Source organism: Chelonoidis abingdonii, chromosome 17, assembly GCF_003597395.2.
Source record: "Chelonoidis abingdonii isolate Lonesome George chromosome 17, CheloAbing_2.0, whole genome shotgun sequence".
NCBI classification, from domain to species: domain Eukaryota; kingdom Metazoa; phylum Chordata; order Testudines; family Testudinidae; genus Chelonoidis; species Chelonoidis abingdonii.
Window position 1 is genome coordinate 41,202,699 of NC_133785.1, and position 16,631 is coordinate 41,219,329.

At 60.9% G+C, this 16,631-nt stretch overlaps 2 protein-coding genes across 2 annotated transcripts in view; both read left to right on the forward strand.

The window, feature by feature from the left end:
* The first annotated feature begins 23 nt into the window (after nt 1-23).
* TADA3 (transcriptional adaptor 3) lies at nt 24-10,980 on the forward strand. The gene is made up of 8 exons (XM_075073067.1): nt 24-1,038; nt 1,962-2,196; nt 2,494-2,595; nt 4,637-4,778; nt 5,155-5,258; nt 5,356-5,465; nt 7,379-7,564; nt 7,634-10,980. Exons 2-8 carry the CDS (start codon nt 2,044-2,046, stop codon nt 7,824-7,826), a joined length of 990 nt encoding a protein of 329 aa, XP_074929168.1. The 5' UTR covers nt 24-1,038; nt 1,962-2,043; the 3' UTR covers nt 7,827-10,980.
* A 1,878-nt stretch (nt 10,981-12,858) lies between these two features.
* Nucleotides 12,859-16,631, forward strand: part of CAMK1 (calcium/calmodulin dependent protein kinase I) — a 26,261-nt gene continuing 22,488 nt past the window's right edge. Inside the window, exons 1-2 of the mRNA XM_075073307.1 lie at nt 12,859-12,924; nt 15,719-15,908. Coding sequence (XP_074929408.1) covers nt 15,820-15,908 — 89 coding nt within the window. The 5' untranslated portion in view covers nt 12,859-12,924; nt 15,719-15,819. The remainder of the gene's footprint in view (nt 12,925-15,718; nt 15,909-16,631) is intronic.

Genomic DNA, 16,631 nt, shown 5'->3' on the forward strand with positions numbered 1-16,631 from the left:
TCAGCCAATGGGGTGGGGCCTCTGGGTGGCGCCCAGCCAATGGCGAGCGGGTATGGCCACCCTGGGCTACGGGGGCTGGAGGGGCCGAGAGTGGCGTTGAGTCGCCGGAAGTGCTGCAGGGACCCCGTCCTCCCCCGGCGTGTCAGTGGAAGCGGCCGCCCCGCCGAGCGGCGCCGTCTGCTTGGGCCCGCGATCGCCGGGGGCGCGGCCTGAGGCCTCCGCAGCAGGGACCAGGCGCCGGAAGCGCCGCCTGGTCCGCCCCCCCGCGCCGCCCAACCACTTCCCCCGCCCCCCCCAGCGCGGGCGCCCCAAAACCCACTTCCCCGCCGCGCGCACCCCCCAGACCCACTTCCCCCTCGTGTCACCCCCACATAGCGTGGCGCCCCAAACCCCATCTTCCCCCTGTGTGCCCCCCCAGCGCGGCGCCCCAAACCCCACTTCCCCTGTGTGCCCCCCAGCGGCGCCCCAAACCACTTCCCCTGTGTGCCCCCAGCGCAGCGCCCAACCATTCCCTGTGTGCCCCCAGCGCAGCGCCCCCCAACCCCACTTCCCCCGCGTCCGACCCCAGCCAGTGCCCTTGCAGCTTGCACCCCACTGTGCCCGGCACCCAATCCAGTGCCCCCGTGTCCACACCACCTAGCCAGCGCCCCACATCTGCGCCCCCCGTCCAGGCTGGTATCGCTGTTTTCGGCACCTCCAAACCCCAGTGCAGCCTCTGTCCTGCACACCCCCCAACCCGCCCCAGCCCCATATCCCAGTGCTCTTGTATCCCACGGCCCCTGTATCCCGCACCCCCATATCCAGCGCCCCAAACCCTGGCGCTGCGGCAGGCATGAGCGAGCTCAAGGATTGCCGCTGCAGTTCCACGACTTCAAGTCGGTGGATCACCGAAAGTTGCCCGCGCTACACCGCCGTGCTGGCCCGCTCCGAGGATGAATGGCATTGCATTGAGGAGCTCCGACATTCGCAGCTGCAGCTGGAGCTGGAGCCTGCTGTCCTCGGCCAGCGCAGGCTGCGGGTGCTGGAGCAGAGACACAGGTTCGGGCTCCCTAATTTTTGGCAGCCGGGTACCCAGATGAGGGCATGGGAGCAGCCCCTAGGTCACAGCTCAGGGCAGTGGAGTCCATCGGTCTTGGCTCATGGCCTTTGCCAGGGACCCTTCGGCCCAGGAGGGAAGTCCCTTCTATGTCAATGGAAGAGGTACCCGATATCTGCAAAGCTCCCCCACTTCACACACAGCCCATTGGGGTCTGCCAGTCCATGGTTGCCATGCCAAAGCTGCTTGGTGGCGTGCTGACCAGTGCAGGGGGTAGAACGCAGGGCTTCGAACAAGTCAGCAGTGAAATGGTTAACATGGTGGATTTGATGACTTGTCATCCTCTTCAGAGTGACACATACCCAGAGTCCAAGTAACGTCACAAGTTATGGGGTGGCAGGGCGATGTTGAATGGCCAGGCCTGTGCAGGCAGGAGGTCAGATGCAAGATATAGCCCATCTGTCTAAAAGCAAGACCGTTTGCCTTTGTGGTACAACTACCGGCGGTCACTGCTTGTTGCTCTGTGGTTGGCTCTGACCAAGAGCCTGTTGGCTTGCTTCTCTGTGCCTGGATTGCTCATATAGTGCTACCCCTGTTTGTTCAATGTGCCATCTCCCATTGCTGGTTTTCCCTCCCAAGGAGAAATGCCGAGCACAGCCCTGCTTGCTCCCAGCCTTGTGAGTCGGTCAGGCCTTTTTTCCCTTCTTCCCTCTCTGGAGGTTGTGCCTCAGTGCTCCCTGCGAGATGCAGAGGGATGCAGCCGCCAGGGAGAAAGGGCTGAGGGGAAAGCAGCATGAGGTTGCTAGGGAAAAGGGGAGGGCAGACACAGGCTCACCAAGGGCAAGGGTCCTGGTGGCACTAGACTTCCCTTCCGGTTCTGGATGGAGCCAGTGCTCTGGTGTGACACAGGGCCATTCTCTTTCAGATTTTGACAGACTGGCAGGACAAGAAGGGGAACAGGCGTTCCTGAAGCTGGGCAAAGAGCATGACGGGGCACCCAGTTAAACATGGAAAGTCCAAGAGCAGAACTAGAGGGAAGGGTGGTCACGGCACAGGCCTGGCCCTGGGCGCCTAATCCAAGAACCTCCAGCCCAGAACAAGAATATGAGTTTCAGACGACCCAGTTACAGGCCTCGGATCCCAAAAACGATGCCCTAACAGTATGGGGTGTGTGTGGGAGGGACACTGGAGAGTGGGGTGGAGACAGCTGGACAGTGAGCAAAGGGACTGAGGGGTTCCCAGAAAAACATCATTTCCTGATGCTCTGGGTCAAACACACCAGCTGCAAAGCGAATTGGAGCTTGATGGCATGAGAGAGTTTGGTCTGGCACTGAGCTGTTCTAGGGCCCAGAATCCATCTCCTGATAGAGGAGGCCACAGCTCAATCAGCAGCCCGTTCTGCTTGGGGGTGGCCACCTGCCCTTCCCTCTGAGTGCCTTCTTTGCTCTGTCCTGCAGGTCTGGGCCCAGTGGAGCCCTACTGTGGCTGACCTCACTAGTGAGAGGTGCGAACCCTGGAGAGCTGCTCAAACCCCGGAGGATGAGGCTGAGCACTACAAGGTAGCCCCCCCAGCCCATGCTATCCTCCTCCTGTCTGGAGTCTGCATCGTGCTTGGGTGGGTGCCGACTCACGGGGGCAGGCAGGCAGCAAAGGCTCCTCTGGGTCCGGGCAGTGCCACGGGGCCATGAGAGAGGCCGTGGCCAGCTCTTGTCTTGCTGGGGCAATGCAGCTGGTAGGACCAAGCTGACTGGAGGCTGTCCTCCGTAGGGCCCGTGCCGTTCTGGCAGCAGAGCGGCCCTGGGCTCTCCATGGAATACAGCAACATTTCAGTTTCATTTCAGGGCACTAAGTGGCTCAGGCATGGGCATCTGAAAGCTTGTCCCTGCTCCAGCACTTGGGCCTCCTCTGCTTTTCAGCACAATCAAACTGCCTGCTGCAAGTGTGCAGGAGACAGACTTCCTGCAGGCCCGGCACACCATGGCACTTGCAGTGCAGATCTGAATGAGTCAGCTCGCATGCTGTGGGCCATGCCCAAAGCTCCCTTCTGTGCTGTGCCAGGCTCTGGCCCAGCAGGTAGCTTTCAGTGAGAACCCCGTTTCCACAGAGGGGAAGGCAGGAACAGTTTAATCTGTGAGCGTTCAGATTGGGCGAAATTACCTGCTTTAACAGTGTTCCAAGAGTGCCTGTCCCAAGCACCGAGCAATCCCCCCATTCATTCAGACAGACACCATGCTACCCACTGCTTCAGGCAGGAGATTGGGGGACACTAACCAATTGCTTTTCAGAGTTGGGGGGGAGAGGGCTGCAGAGGAGGAGTATGAAAATCAGACCTTAGCGAAAAGCAGAGTCTTCTGGCCAGCTGCCCAAGTGACCTGCTGGTACTCACCCGCTGCCCCTCCAGCACACTCAGCGAGAGCACCCGGGCACTGGCCAGCTGCCCTCCGCTCACGTGACTCTGGCCGGTAACTCACTCAACTGCCCTCCAGCACAACCAGCGAGAGCCCAGCACCAGCCAGCTACCCTCTGCCTACGTATGGGTGCAGGAGTGACAAATGGAGTCCATGATGCTCCTCGTGTAGTGTAGGCTGCAGCTTGGCACATGGGTCTGCTTGTGCGGTCAAGCCAGTGACCTCAGCGCATCTGTGCTGGGTGGGACCTCAGGGCCAGTGCAACCATTTACGGCACTAGAATTTGGGGTCAGCATTTTCTTCGCAGCGACTTGTGGCGGCCAGATCTTCGGCCGCTGGTCGCCTGGCATTTAGCGGGGAAGCGCGCGGGAAGGGTCACCTGCACAAGTAAGGGGGTGGGTGGACACAGGGAACTCCCCGCCCCAGCTCATCCTGCCACCTCCCCCGAGCCACCCATGGCTGCTTCACTTCTCCGCCTCCCAGGTTTGCAGCACCTAAGCGATTGCGCCGCAAGCCTGGGAGGCGGGAGCAAGTGAAGCAGCAACTGTGTGCTCAGGGAGGAGGCAGAGCAGGGTGAGCTGTTTGGAGAGAGGGGCTGCTGCGGGGGTGTGTGGTGGGGGGGCTCACGGCAGGGGCTCGGGGATGGGGGAGGATGCAAGGTGGAAGTTTCGCCTAGGGCGCAAAACATCCTTGCGCCGGTCCTGGGGATCTGAACTGCAAGGGACGCTGCCCATGCAGGCTTTGCATCTGACTGGGATCTGTCACACCTGAGCTTCCCAGAGCTGAGGTCAAGGGGAAGTTCTCCTTTCTTGTGTGCAAGTGCCAGCCTCTGGCAGAGTCCCCTGAAGATCTCCTCCTGGAGCTTCGCCGGGCCCAGGGAGAGCTCCGAGCCCTGCCCACTCCCTCGGCCTTGTCAGGGCAGAAGCTGGGACTGCCACCCTATGCCCTTCCTCAGGCAGGAATTCTGGAGCTCTTGGCATGTGCCCAAGGAGTGGCCCTTATAGGACATGCATCAGCTCTCTGCAGAGACTCCCAGCAGGGCTTGCCCACAGCCAGCTCGCACCGTGAAGTGCCCGGCACTGCTCGTCAGTGTGGAGTGCAAGGGGGCAGAAGGCCATGCGCTGGCACGTCTCTGGTGGAAGAGGGGCTGCAGGGACTCTGAGCTCCCACTCTCACTGTCCTGCTTTTGTAGATCCCACCTCTGGGGAAGCATTACTCTCAGCGCTGGGCCCAGGAGGATCTGCTGGAGGAGCAGAAAGATGGTGCCCGGGCAGCAGCTGCTGCTGACAAGAAGAAAGGCATCCTGGGACCGTTAACAGAGCTGGACACAAAAGGTGCCTCTGCTCCCTTTCCCCAGGCAGCACCACCATGGAGGGACTGGATGACATGTAGGGGGGGGGAGGGGGTGGAGGTTGTCCATGCCCAGCACTGAGGGGTGTGTGTGTGTGTGTGTGGGGGGGGGGTGTCTGTGCTTTGTCCACGCCTAGTGCCGAGGGATTGGTGTGCGGGTAGGGGTGTGTGCCTGGCTCGCTCATGTGGTTGGAGAGTCCCAGGCCTTGGTGCAGGTGGGTGGGGGACATGCCAGCCTTGCCTGGGGCAGCTGGGGAGTCCCAGAGTGGAGGCTGCGAGGCCCTGTTCTGCTGCAGCTGCTGCTCTGCTCACCACATCCTTTCCGCTCTGCTCACTGCTTCCTTCTCGCCTGCCTCTCAGATGTGGACGCCCTGCTGAAGAAGTCAGAGTCCCAGCAGGAGCAGCCTGAGGATGGCTGCCCATTTGGGCCCTTGACGCAGCGCCTCCTGCAGGCACTGGTCGAGGTGAGTGAGGCTCTGGGGCGAGCTCGGCTGCCAGATCCCGTGGGGTGTGGGTCCCAGCGGCTTGGAACTCATTCTCCCTCTCCACCTCTGCTGCTAGGAGAACATCATCTCGCCCATCGAGGACTCCTCGATCCCAGAGCTGGTGGGCAAAGACTCGGGAGCTGACGGTGCTGGTACTTCGCCCCGCAGCCAGAACAAACCCTTCAGGTGAGCAGCCCCATGTGGCCAGCCAGGGGGGCTGGCGGCCTGGCCAAGAAGCTCTTCTGCCTGGGAAACTCCTCCTGGGCTTCTGGAAGAGCCTGGTCTGAATGCGCTGAGGTGCCCCTCAGGCATGGGGTGGGTGCACCGGGGCTGTAAGGGAAGAACTTACGAGCTGCCAGACTGGGTCAGACCAAAGGTCCATCCAGCCCAGTATCCTGTCTGACGACAGTGGCCCATACCAGGTGCCCTGGAGGGAATGAACAGAACAGGGAATCGTGAAGTGATCTATCTCCTATCACCCACTCCCAGCTTCAGGCAAACAGAAGCTACGGGCACCATCCCTGCCCATCCTGGCTAATAGCCATTGATGGTCCTATCCTCCGTAAACTTCTCTAGTTCTTTTTTGAACCCTGTTATAGTCTTGGCCTTCACAACATCCCCTGGCAAGGAGTTCCACAGGCTGACTGTGCGTTGTGTGAAGAAATACTTCCTTTTATTTGTTTTAAACCCACTGATTTCATTGGGTGACCCCTGGTTCTTGTTGTTTACTCCTTCTGATAACACACTTCACTATTCACTTGCTCCACACCAGTCATGATTTTATAGACCTCTATCATATCCCCTCCTTAGTTGCCTCTTTTCCAAGCTGAAAAATCCCACTGTTGTTCATCTCTTCTCATACGGAAGCTGTTCCATATCCCTAATCATTTTTGTTGCCCTTTTCTGAACCTTTTCTAATTCCAATATATCTTTTGAGATGGTGAACCACATTTGCACACAGTATTCAAGATGTGGGTGGACCATGGATTTATGTAGAGGCGATATAATATTTTCTGTCTCATCGATCCCTTTCTTAATTTTATTTATTTAGCATGTGCATAGTTGTCTAGCCATTCCCAACATTCTGTTCGCTTTCTTGACTGCCGCTGCACACTGAGTGGAAGTTTTCAGAGAACTATCCACAATGACTCCAAGATCTCTCTCTTGAATGGTAACAGCTAATTAGACCCCATTGTTTTATGTGGATAGTTGGGATTGTTTCCCAATGTGCATTACTTTGCATTTATCAGCACTGAATTTCATCTGCCGTTTTGTTGCCCAGTCTCCCAGTTTTGTGAGATCCCTTTATAACTCTTCTCAGTCTGCTTGGAACTTAACTACGCTGAGTAGTTTTGTATTAGCTGCACACTTTGCCACCTCACTGTTTACCCCTTTATCCAGATCATTTCTGAATCTGTTGAATAGGACAGATCCCAGTACAGACCCCTCAGGGACACCACTATTTACCTCTTTCCACTGGCCACTTATTCCTACCCTTTGTTTCCTGTCTTTTAGCCTGTTACCAATCCATGAGAGGATCTTCCCTCTTATCCCATGACTCCTTACTTTGCTTAAGAGCCTTTGGTGAAGGACCTTGTCAAAGGCTTTCTGAAAATCTTAAGTGTACTGTATCCACTGGATCCCCCTTGTCCACATGCTCATGACCCCTCACAGAATTGTAGTAGCAGCAGAGAAAGAAACCTCTCTTCTCTTGTCTAGAGGCGTTGAGGAATTGCTCAGGGAGAAGTTCAAGGGTTAGAGAGCCTGGTGTGTTCAGCACCTGAGCAGCACGCACCTGTCCCCTCTGAGATCCAGCGCACTAGAGCCCAGGCTCTCCTGTGCCTAGCAGGCAGCACCAGAGGAAAGGGAGAGGAATGGGCTTGTGCTCTTGCTGAGTTGGACTTGGAGGCAGCCAGCCTGTGGGTGAGATCCGGGCAGGGAGCCTGGTTAGTTCTCACTGCCTCCTTTCTGGAGAGAGGGCCAGTCCTGCCTGCCCCTTGGCGGAGGGGAGGGCAGGAGCCGGCAGGCTGTGCTGCTGAAGTAGCCGGAATGCTGAGCTGCCGGGGGCTCCCAGCAGCTCTCTTCTCTGCCCTTTGCAGCGTCCCCCACACCAAGTCCCTGGAGGGACGGCTCAAAGAGGAGCTGATTGCCCAAGGCTTGCTGGAGTCAGAGGACCGCCCCCCTGAGGACTCAGAGGATGAGGTCCTGGCGGAGCTACGCAAAAGGCAGGCCGAGCTCAAGGCGCTCAGCGCTCACAACCGGACCAAGAAGCAGGAGCTGCTCAGGTGGGTGTGGGGCCGGAGGTGCTGGCAGGGGCGCCAGGCTGTGGCTGACGGCTCTGCCTCTCTTCCCAGGCTGGCCAAGGACGAGCTGCACAGGCAGGTTCTGCGGCAGCGGGTGCGCATGGCTGACAATGAGGTCATGGATGCCTTCCGCAAGATCATGGCGGCACGCCAGAAGAAACGCACGCCCACCAAGAAGGAGAAGGACCAGGCCTGGAAGACCCTGAAGGAGCGTGAGAGTATCCTCAAGCTCCTGGATGGCTAATGGGGAAGTGCCACACCCTGCCCTGTCTCTCCAGACTGGCTGCCCAGCTGGGCTCCCGCTTCCTGCACTGAGAGCTCCTTGCTGGGGACAGGGAGGCCCCAACTCTGGGCCTTAGCAGTGACTTCCTCATCCCTGTCTCAGTGGGGCTGGGCATGGGCTCAGCTCTGCCTGGGGCCAGGCTGGAGGGGTTTGCCAGGCCCTGGGAGGCAGAGCCCACATGCGTGTCTCCGCCTGTGGCCCTGCACCTGGTAGCACCTCCCTGAGCAGCTCTCCGTACTCCCCCTTCTCCCTGGGGTGCTCAGCTTCTCTGCATCTCCCTTCCCTACTATGCTGTGCAAGGGGCGCTCTCCCTTTCCAGCCGCCGGTGGGAGCAGATGATCTGCAGGGGTGGGTGTTGTGCAGGCTAGGACAGGGCCAAGGGCCCTTCTCCTAGGCCTGTTCTTCAGACCCCCTCTGCAGCCAAGGTTAGGAGAGGGTCCCTCACCCGTCTGCCTGTAGGCAGCACCCTTTCCTTTCTGGCCTGTCTGGCTGCAGAAAAGAGCCACCCATCAGCCCCGGGACCGCACAAGCACAGTTGCCTGTCTGGAAGGATCACTGGTCCGTAGAGCGCAGTTCCTGCTGCCTCCCTCCTGGTCCCATGGGCAAGGGCAGGGTCTGACTAGCCCTGCTAGCGTAGCCCCAGCCTCCAAGGGCCTGAGCTCCCCTGTGCTGGGGAACAGCCTGAGGCCAAGCAGGGAGGCGCTGCCTGGAGAAACCAGCAGCTGGCTTCACCCGTAGTTGGGTGCCCTCCGCAGTGCCCAATTGTGAGCAGTAGAGGGTGCTGTGACCCTGGGAACAGCCGCTCTTGCAGCCAGCTGGGCCCTGCTGTTATTCTTGGAAAGCCGTGACAGCCATGACATCAGCCGTGCTGCAGCGGGGGGCTGGAGCAGCTGCAGCCCCGAGTCTCACTGCCTGGGTGGGGAGAGACAGACCTGCTGGACAGTGCATCTCCACTCCACTTCCAGCTCAGTCCCCAGGTGCGGAGAGCTGCCAAAGCAGGGGCCTATAGCTATGCCCCTGTCCCCCCACCCTGGGCAGGGGGCTGGCTCCTGGGGGCGCAGGGCTAGAAGGCTCTATGGCTGGGGGCTGTCCAGCCCCAGGAGGGGGCAGCCGAAGTGCAGGGGGAAGGTGAGGCCCAAAGGGCAGCCCCTCGCTTTGCCTCAGGCCAGTGCAGCAGTGAGGTCAGAGCATGCCCCTGCTGTACAGGTTACGCCAGGGCAGATCTGGCGGTGCTGGGTGGGCAGAAAGGTGGTAGCAAATGGAGGGGCAAGGGCTGGATCTCTGCCTCTGTCCAGCCAGTGACTAGCCCCTAGGTGGGGGTGGGCAGCAGGGCCCACTCCAGGGGCAAGCTCAGCCAGGCCATCTGCCCTGCAGCAGGGAGGGCCCCACTCCACCTGGGGGCCTCTGGGGCCTGTGCACCCCCTGCAGTCCTGCACTCAGCTGCAGAGGCGCCCTGTGTAAGTCTTGCCTCTCGGGGGGAGGCACAGGCCGTGCCTGGCTGGGAGAGCACCTTAGCCCTGGCTTGTGGAGCTCCTGGCTGTAGGAGCCATCCCCATGGGAGGGCAGGGACACCGTGGCTAGGGCTGTGCCACTGGGCAGAACCCAGAGGGATTGAGCTGGAGCCAGGCAGGGTCCTGGGCTCCCCTCTGCTCATTGCTGCTGAGAGTTGAGGCTCAGGGGTGTCTCAGCACCGAGGAGTGCCACCGGCTGCTGCAGGGTGGAGCAGTGCTGAGCCTGACCCTGAGGCAGGGCTCTACCTGTGAATGACAGCTTTTTAGCTGGTGGGGGAGGGGAGCCAGGTGCTGTGACCAGGGGTGGGGGTGGGGGATTGAGGTGGCTGTGCACCCATCATGTCAGTGCCCAGCACCACCGCCCATGGGAGAGTGGGTGAGTGCTCTCTGCACAGACCCTGCCAGGGACTGGTGGGCAAGAGAGCAAAGCCCCTCCAAACCTAGTGGCAGCCCACAGGGTGGGGCGGGGGAAAGCTGCTACTTGCTTGCCTTGCGGGAGGTGGGGGGAGACGATTGGAGTCCTAGCACCAGCCGCCTTCTGGGCTTCTCAAATGCAGCTGTCTGCCCCTGGCCTCCCCCAGCCGAGGGTGCACAGGATGGAACCCATCTGGTTCCAGCTAGAGAAACCTTTTTCTTCTCTCCAGCCATTTCTTCACTCACCTCCCTGTTCACTGGGAGGCTGTGGGCCAGGTTGACGCTGGTCGTTGGGCCCACTGCTCTGGGGGGTGGCCAGAGGGCCCTTGCACCACTTTCTCTGAAAGCTTGAATGGTCGTATCAGAGCATGGGTGTGGGAGCGGATGAGGTCTGCTCCAGCCCCCGGCCATGGTGCCAGCTGCTCTGGGAGGCCCCTGTTAGTGGCCAAAACCGGAGCAAACCCCCGGCTGATGCTAAGGCAGGAAGGTTTCTTTGTCATTCTGGCTAGGGCAGGAAGTGCTGGGATTGTACCGACTAGCTGAAGGGGAACCCTGCAAAGCACTGTTGGGGGCACTAGGCTGCTGGAATTCTGTGAGCAGCTCAATCATGGAGTGGGACTTCCAGAGGGCCCCAGACAAGGCCAGAGCCAGAAACCCCGGCCTAGGATAGCCAGCATGGCAAAGGTGAGGAAGGCCTGAGGCCATGAGCACGGCCCAGCTGTGGCTATGTGGAGATGCCTGTGTGGCTCACGGACTTTTGTACGCCTGCTTCGTTTCCCACAGCCTCTTCCCGAGAGAACAGTTGTAGAGCTGGAAAGTTCCTGGCCCAGGGTTGGGTCTGAGGCTGGTTGTTTAATGTATTTATTAGTGAGCGAGAAATGTGGCCACTGTTGCAGATGACACCACATTATTTAAATGAAGATGGTGAAGACTGAGAGGAGCCTGCGGGGGTCTGACCCAGTGAGGAGAGCAGGCGACCCACTGGCAGATGCTGTTCAGTGCTGACAGACAAATAGACATTGGAAGGAACAAGGCAACTTGCTCACTCGCTGTACAGGGCTCTAAATGAACTGTAATGACCCAGGAAAAAGGCCTGGAGGTTCTTGTGCCAGGTCAATGGAAGCTGTGCTCCATGTGCAGCAGCAGCAGGAACAAGCAAATAAAAAGTTGAGATGCACAAGGATGAAAAAGTCTCCTCTGGGATGCTGTGCTCAGTGCTAATCTCCCCATCTCAGCCTGGACATAGCAGGAATCAAGGGGCTCAGGCAGAGGCAGAGAGAATCATTGGGCTGGAAAGCCCCCAGGCAGAGAGACTGAGAAGCTTGGGCCTGTCTCCATTAGAGAAGAGCCAAGAGGGGAGCTGATAAAGGGGCCTGGACAATGAATGGGCTGAAAAACTGCTGTTCTCCCTGTGTCCTGGCAGGAGAAGCGGGGGCATTTCAAGACATTGAGAGGGAGCACGTTTAACATAGGGGGGAAGACCTTTTAGTCAACCCTCTGCTGTCCAGTGGCAGTGAGTTCTGTAGGCTGTAATTGGGGTCAGGAGGGGAGCATCCGGGAGCATTAGAAGATCCCATGCAGCCTGAGGAGCTAAGGGGACCCCCTCAGGGCAAGTTACTCCAGTCCTAGGCTCCCTTTGGAGATGGGCCGGGGCCTAGCTGGCTAAGTGTGCTGGGGAGGGAGCTGGGGCCTGTGAAGTGCAAGGGGTGAGTGGAGGACCCATGGGGCAGGCATGAGGAAGGGGCCTGGAGAGAGTTGGGAGAAGTGGAATGGGTTGGTGGGGGGTGGACCTCACAGGGTGAGGGGGTCCCACGGGATGAGGGGTGTGGGAACCCTATGGGGTGGCATGGGGGTGGGGGAGGACCATGTGGCAGCTCTGGAGAAGGGGGGGGCTCTCATGGGGCAGGAGTGAGGGGAATCCTGCAGGGTGGCTCTGGAGCAGGGGGTCCTGTGTGGGGTATTCTCATGGGGTGGGTCTGGAGAAGACTAGGGGTTCTGTGGAGCGGGGTCCAGCGGCTTGGCTGTGGAGGAGTGGGAGGTCCCATGGGGTGGCTCTTGAGAAGAAGAGTACTGGGGAGGGGGTCTGGAGAAGTCAGGTACCTGTGCAGTGGCTCTGGACAAGGGGGTGGGGTCCTGGCGGTGGCTGTTGAGAAGGGGGGGGTACCATGTGGGGGGTCTAGAGAAGAGGGTATCCTGCGGGAAAGCTCTGGAGAAGGCTGGGGTCCTGCGTGGTGGGAGGTTGGAAAAGGGGGGTCCTGTGTGTGTGTGGGGGGATCTGGAGAAGGGGGGTCTTGTGGTGGGGGTCTGGGGAAGGGGTATTTCGCATGGGGGAGGTTGGAGAAGGGGGGGGTCCCACTGGGCGGGGTCTGGAGAAGGGGGATCCTGCATGAGGGGGCTGCGTGGGCGGTTCTGGAGAAGGGGGGGGNGCTAAAAGAGGCCTCGAAAGAAATGGATAATATATAGCTAATCAGCAGAATTTAGAGAGACTAATTTTTATAACATGCTTAATGCTAGACTAAAATGCACCCTGATTTGAATGTTTATATTTGTTCCCTCTACCTCCTAATTAATCTCAAGAGTTAACTAGGTTTGCAGCCTGCCTCTGCAATCACATGATCAGATAATATTTTAAGGAAGAAGAAAAGATGACGTCTAGTTGCAGTATTCTAAGGCAAGCGTGAGAGCTCTCATGGAATCCACAAAAGTCTTCATCTAGAGACACAAAAGTCCTTCCCCCCCCCCCCCCCCGCTTTCTATCAGTATGCAGGTATTTGGGAGAAGGGGGGGTCCCGCGTGGGGGGAGGTTGGAGAAGGGGGGGTCGCACGGGGCGGGGTCGCTGCCCTAGGGGCTGGAACTAGCGGTTCGGGCGCTGCCGCACGCACCCCCCGGTCCCAGGGCTCAGTGGGTCCGTCGGGGGCGGTATCGCCCCCCCCCCTCCGTGAATGGAGCCGCCCTGTCCCTCCCCCCAGCTAATTTTAGTTTATTCCCATCGCCAGGCAGATCCCGGCCTCGGATTGGCCTCCTCGGAGCGAGCCCCGCCCCACTCCCCGTGACGTCACTGGGGGTGGCGTTGCCGGCCGGGTGGGAGCTGCGGCCGCTCTCGGGCTCGGCTCAAGGGAGAGGGGGGCGCGCGGTAAGGGTCGGGCGGGGCTGCGTGGGGCCGGGCGCGCGTGTGTGCACAGTGTGTGCGCTTGCGGGGGGGTGTCTGTATGTGCACTGTGTGTGCGGACGTGGGGTCCGGACTGTGTGGGGGGGAGTTCGCGTGTGTGCGTGTGCGGTGTGTGGGGTGCGTGTGTGCAAAGTGTGTGTGGGGTGCGCGTGTGTACACTGTGCACGTGTGCAGTGCGTGCATGGGGTGTGCATGTGTGCACTGTGTGTGCGCATGGGGTGTGCACTGTGTGTGTGTGTGCAGTGTGTGTGCACAGGCAGTGCACGTGTGTGCACAGTGTGGAGGGTGTGTGTGTGTGTGCATGTGTACCATGTGCATGGGGTGTGCATGTGTGCACAGTGTGTGTGTGTGTGTGCGTGCATGGGGTGTGCATGTGTGTGTGCACTGTGTGTGGGGATGCGCGCGTGCGTGTGCACAGTGTGTGCGTGGGGGATGCGCGCATGTACACAGTGGGGTGTGCGTGCATGTGCACAGTGTGTGCGTGTGCACTGTGTGGGACGCGTGTGTGTGCAGTGTGTGCGTACATGGGTGGTGCACGTGTGTGCACAGTGTGGAGGGGGTACGCGTGTGTGCACTGTGTGTGTACAGGCAGTGCACATGTGTGCACAGTGTGGAGAGTGTGTGTGTGCACAGTGTGTGTGTGTGCGTACATGGGGTGTGCATGTGTGCACAGTGTGTGTGCGTTCATGCATGGGGAGTGCATGTGTGTGTGTGGGGAATGTGCGCATGTGCACAGTGTGTGGGGTGTGCGTGCATGTGCACAGTGTGTGCGTGTGCACTGTGGTGTGTGTGTGTGTGTGCAGTGTGTGCGTGCATGGGTGGTGCACGTGTGTGCACAGTGTGGAAGGGGTGCCCGTGTGTGCACTATGTGCATGTGTGGGGAGTGTGCATATATGCACTGTGTATGTGTATGTGCAGTGTGTGAGGGGGATGCATGTGTGTGTGTACATGTATGCACATAGTGGGCACTGTGTGTATATGTGCGGGGTGTGTGCAGGTGCGTGTGGGGATGCGTGTGTGCACAGGGATCTCTGTGTGTGTGTGCTCATGCCTGTGTGTGCAACGGTCTGTGTGCCCGGACCCATGTGTGCTTGTGCAGGGATGTGTGTATATCTCTGTGTGCACGTGTGTGGATGGAGAGCTCTGGTTTGTGCACATGTGATCTGTGTATGTTTGTGCATGCACACCCATGGGGGATGTGTGTTTTCGCATGTGTTAGAGGAAACTGTGCGCATGCCTCACTCCCCATGTCTGAGTGTGTGCCGCTGCCTGGTGGGGTTGGTGCTCAGCTCTGCGTGTGCCCCTCTGCACCTTCCTGCTGGCCAGGTGTGTTGTGCGACACAGGGTCTGGCCTGGCAGGATCCAGGCGGCCGGGGGCCACCGTTGGCAGGCGTGGGCATCTGGCAGATTCTGTGGAGTGTGAGCTAATGGGCAGGGATGGCACCTGGGGAGGGAATAGGCTGGACTGGGCCCCAAGGTGTGGGAAGGGGCCGGAGGGCCTTGTTGGCCAGGCTGCTTTGGGGGATCTTTGCCAGAAGCTGGAAATGGGCGACAGGGGGATGGATCATTACCTGTTAGGTTCACTCCCTCTGGGGCACCTGGCACTGGCCACGGTCAACAGACAGGGCACTGAGCTGAATGGACCTTCGGTCTGACCCAGTCTGGCCGTTCTCATGTTCTTATGATCTGCACCTTTGCTCTGGGGTGCTCCCTAGAGCATTTGCAGTGGCAGGGCAGGGCTGGTGGGGCTGGGGGCAGAGCCGGAGTGGCCAGGGGCAGGGCTGGCGGGGCTGAGGACAGGGCGGAAGAGGCTGGGGGCAGGGCCCTGGCGACCCAGGGAGGAGGTAGGGTGAAGAGCCCTGTGTCCTGGCATCGCCTTGGGGCCCAGTCCATGTGGCTGCTGGCCATGGCCCTGATCTCTGCTGCTGCAGTCTCCTACCCCCCCTTGCCCCTCCCACCAGCGAGAGGGGCAGTGGGGCTGGGCACACACCACACCACACCGGGGTCCTGCACCACCAGCGACATGCTGGCTGCAGGGGCTGAGGTGGGTGACCAGGACTCCTGAAGGTTTCCAAGGGGCTGAGCTCATGGGCCCAGCCCTCCTGCCCCTTTCCTGCCTTGGCCCCTGGGCCAGGCCCAGCCCTCCCACCCCTTTCCTGCCTCAGCCCCTGGGCCAGGCCCAGCCCTCCCACACCTTCTCTGCCTCGGCCCCTGGGCCCTGCCCGGCCCTCCTGCCCTTTTCCCAGCCTGGCCCATGGGCCCAGTCTGGCCCAGCCCGTGGGCCAGGCCCAGCCCTCCCGCCCCTTTCCTGCCTCGGCCCCTGGTCCGGGCCTAGCCCTTCCGCCTCTTCCCCGGCCCGGCCCATGGGCCCACTGAACCAGCCCAGCCGCGTGGGCCAGGCCCAGCCCTCCCGCCCTTTCCTGCCTCGGCCCCTTGGGCGGGCCCGGCCCTCCTGCCCCTTCCCTGGCCTGGCCCATGGACCAAGCCCAGCCCTACTGCCCCTTCCCCGCCTCGGCCCATGGGCCCAGCCCGGCCCAGCCCTCCCGCCCCTTGCCCGGCACAGCCCATGGGTCCAGCCCGGCCCGGCCCTCCTGCCCCTTCCTCGCCTTGGCCCGTGGGCCTGGCCCGGCCTTCCTGCCCCAGCTGATCAAGCCGTTGACCCCTCAGCTCTGCTAGCTCAGCTCGAGCTCCTGTCCAGGCAGGCACAGACTGGAAGCTCTTTGGCTCTGACGCCACCTCCTCATGCTGCCCCACGCAGGCCCTGAGCGTGCTGCCATCACGCTGCGGCTCCGCACAGGCTGCTGGGGCGCGCTGCCCACTGCACCTCAGGGAAGGCCGCTGACAGCCCAGCGGGGAAGGATGATGCCTCTGGGTGAGGATGGGCCCAGCTGGAAGAAGAGAGCCCAGGACATCCGGGAGATCTACGAGTTCCGGGAGACCCTGGGCACGTGAGTCAGACCAACCACCCTCCCAGGGCACCAGCTGTGCTGCTGCCTGGCACTGTGCTCAGACCCGTCTCTGTGCCCATCCCGACCTTGCAGCCTGTCTGCCGTGGGCAGGGTTTGTAACCCCAGTCCTTCTTGCAGGCAGCTGTGGGAGCAGGCAGGATGCTGGCTGGGGGAGCTCCCTGCAGGGGGCGCTGTGGGGGCGGGACACTGGGGGGGAGTGCCCAGCAGGGGATGCTGTGGAGGGAGCTACCAGCAGGGGGCGCTGTGGGGGCAGGGCAGGGCGCTGGGTGTGGGGGGAGCTCCCAGCAGGGGGTGCTGTGGGGGCAGGGCAGGGTGCTGGCTGTGGGGGGAGCGCCCAGCAGGGGGTGCTGTGGGGGCAGGGCAAGGCGCTGGGTGTGGGGGAGCTCCCAGCAGGGGGTGCTGTGTGGGCGGGGCAGGGCACTGGCTGTGGGGGAGCTCCACGCAGGTGGCACTGTGGGGGCAGGACAGGGAGCTGAGTGTTTGGGGGGGCTCCCAGCAGGGGGCGCTGTGGCGGTGGGGCGCTCTGGGCGCGGGGCATGGTGCTGGCTGTGGGGAGCTCCCAGCAGGGGGTGCTGTGGGGGCAGGGCAGGGCATGGTGCTGGCTGTGGGGAGCTTCCAGCAGAGGGTGCTGTGGGGGCAGGGTAGGGTGCTGGCTCTAGGGAGAGCTCCCAGCAGGGGGTGCTGTGGGGGCGGGGCAGGGCA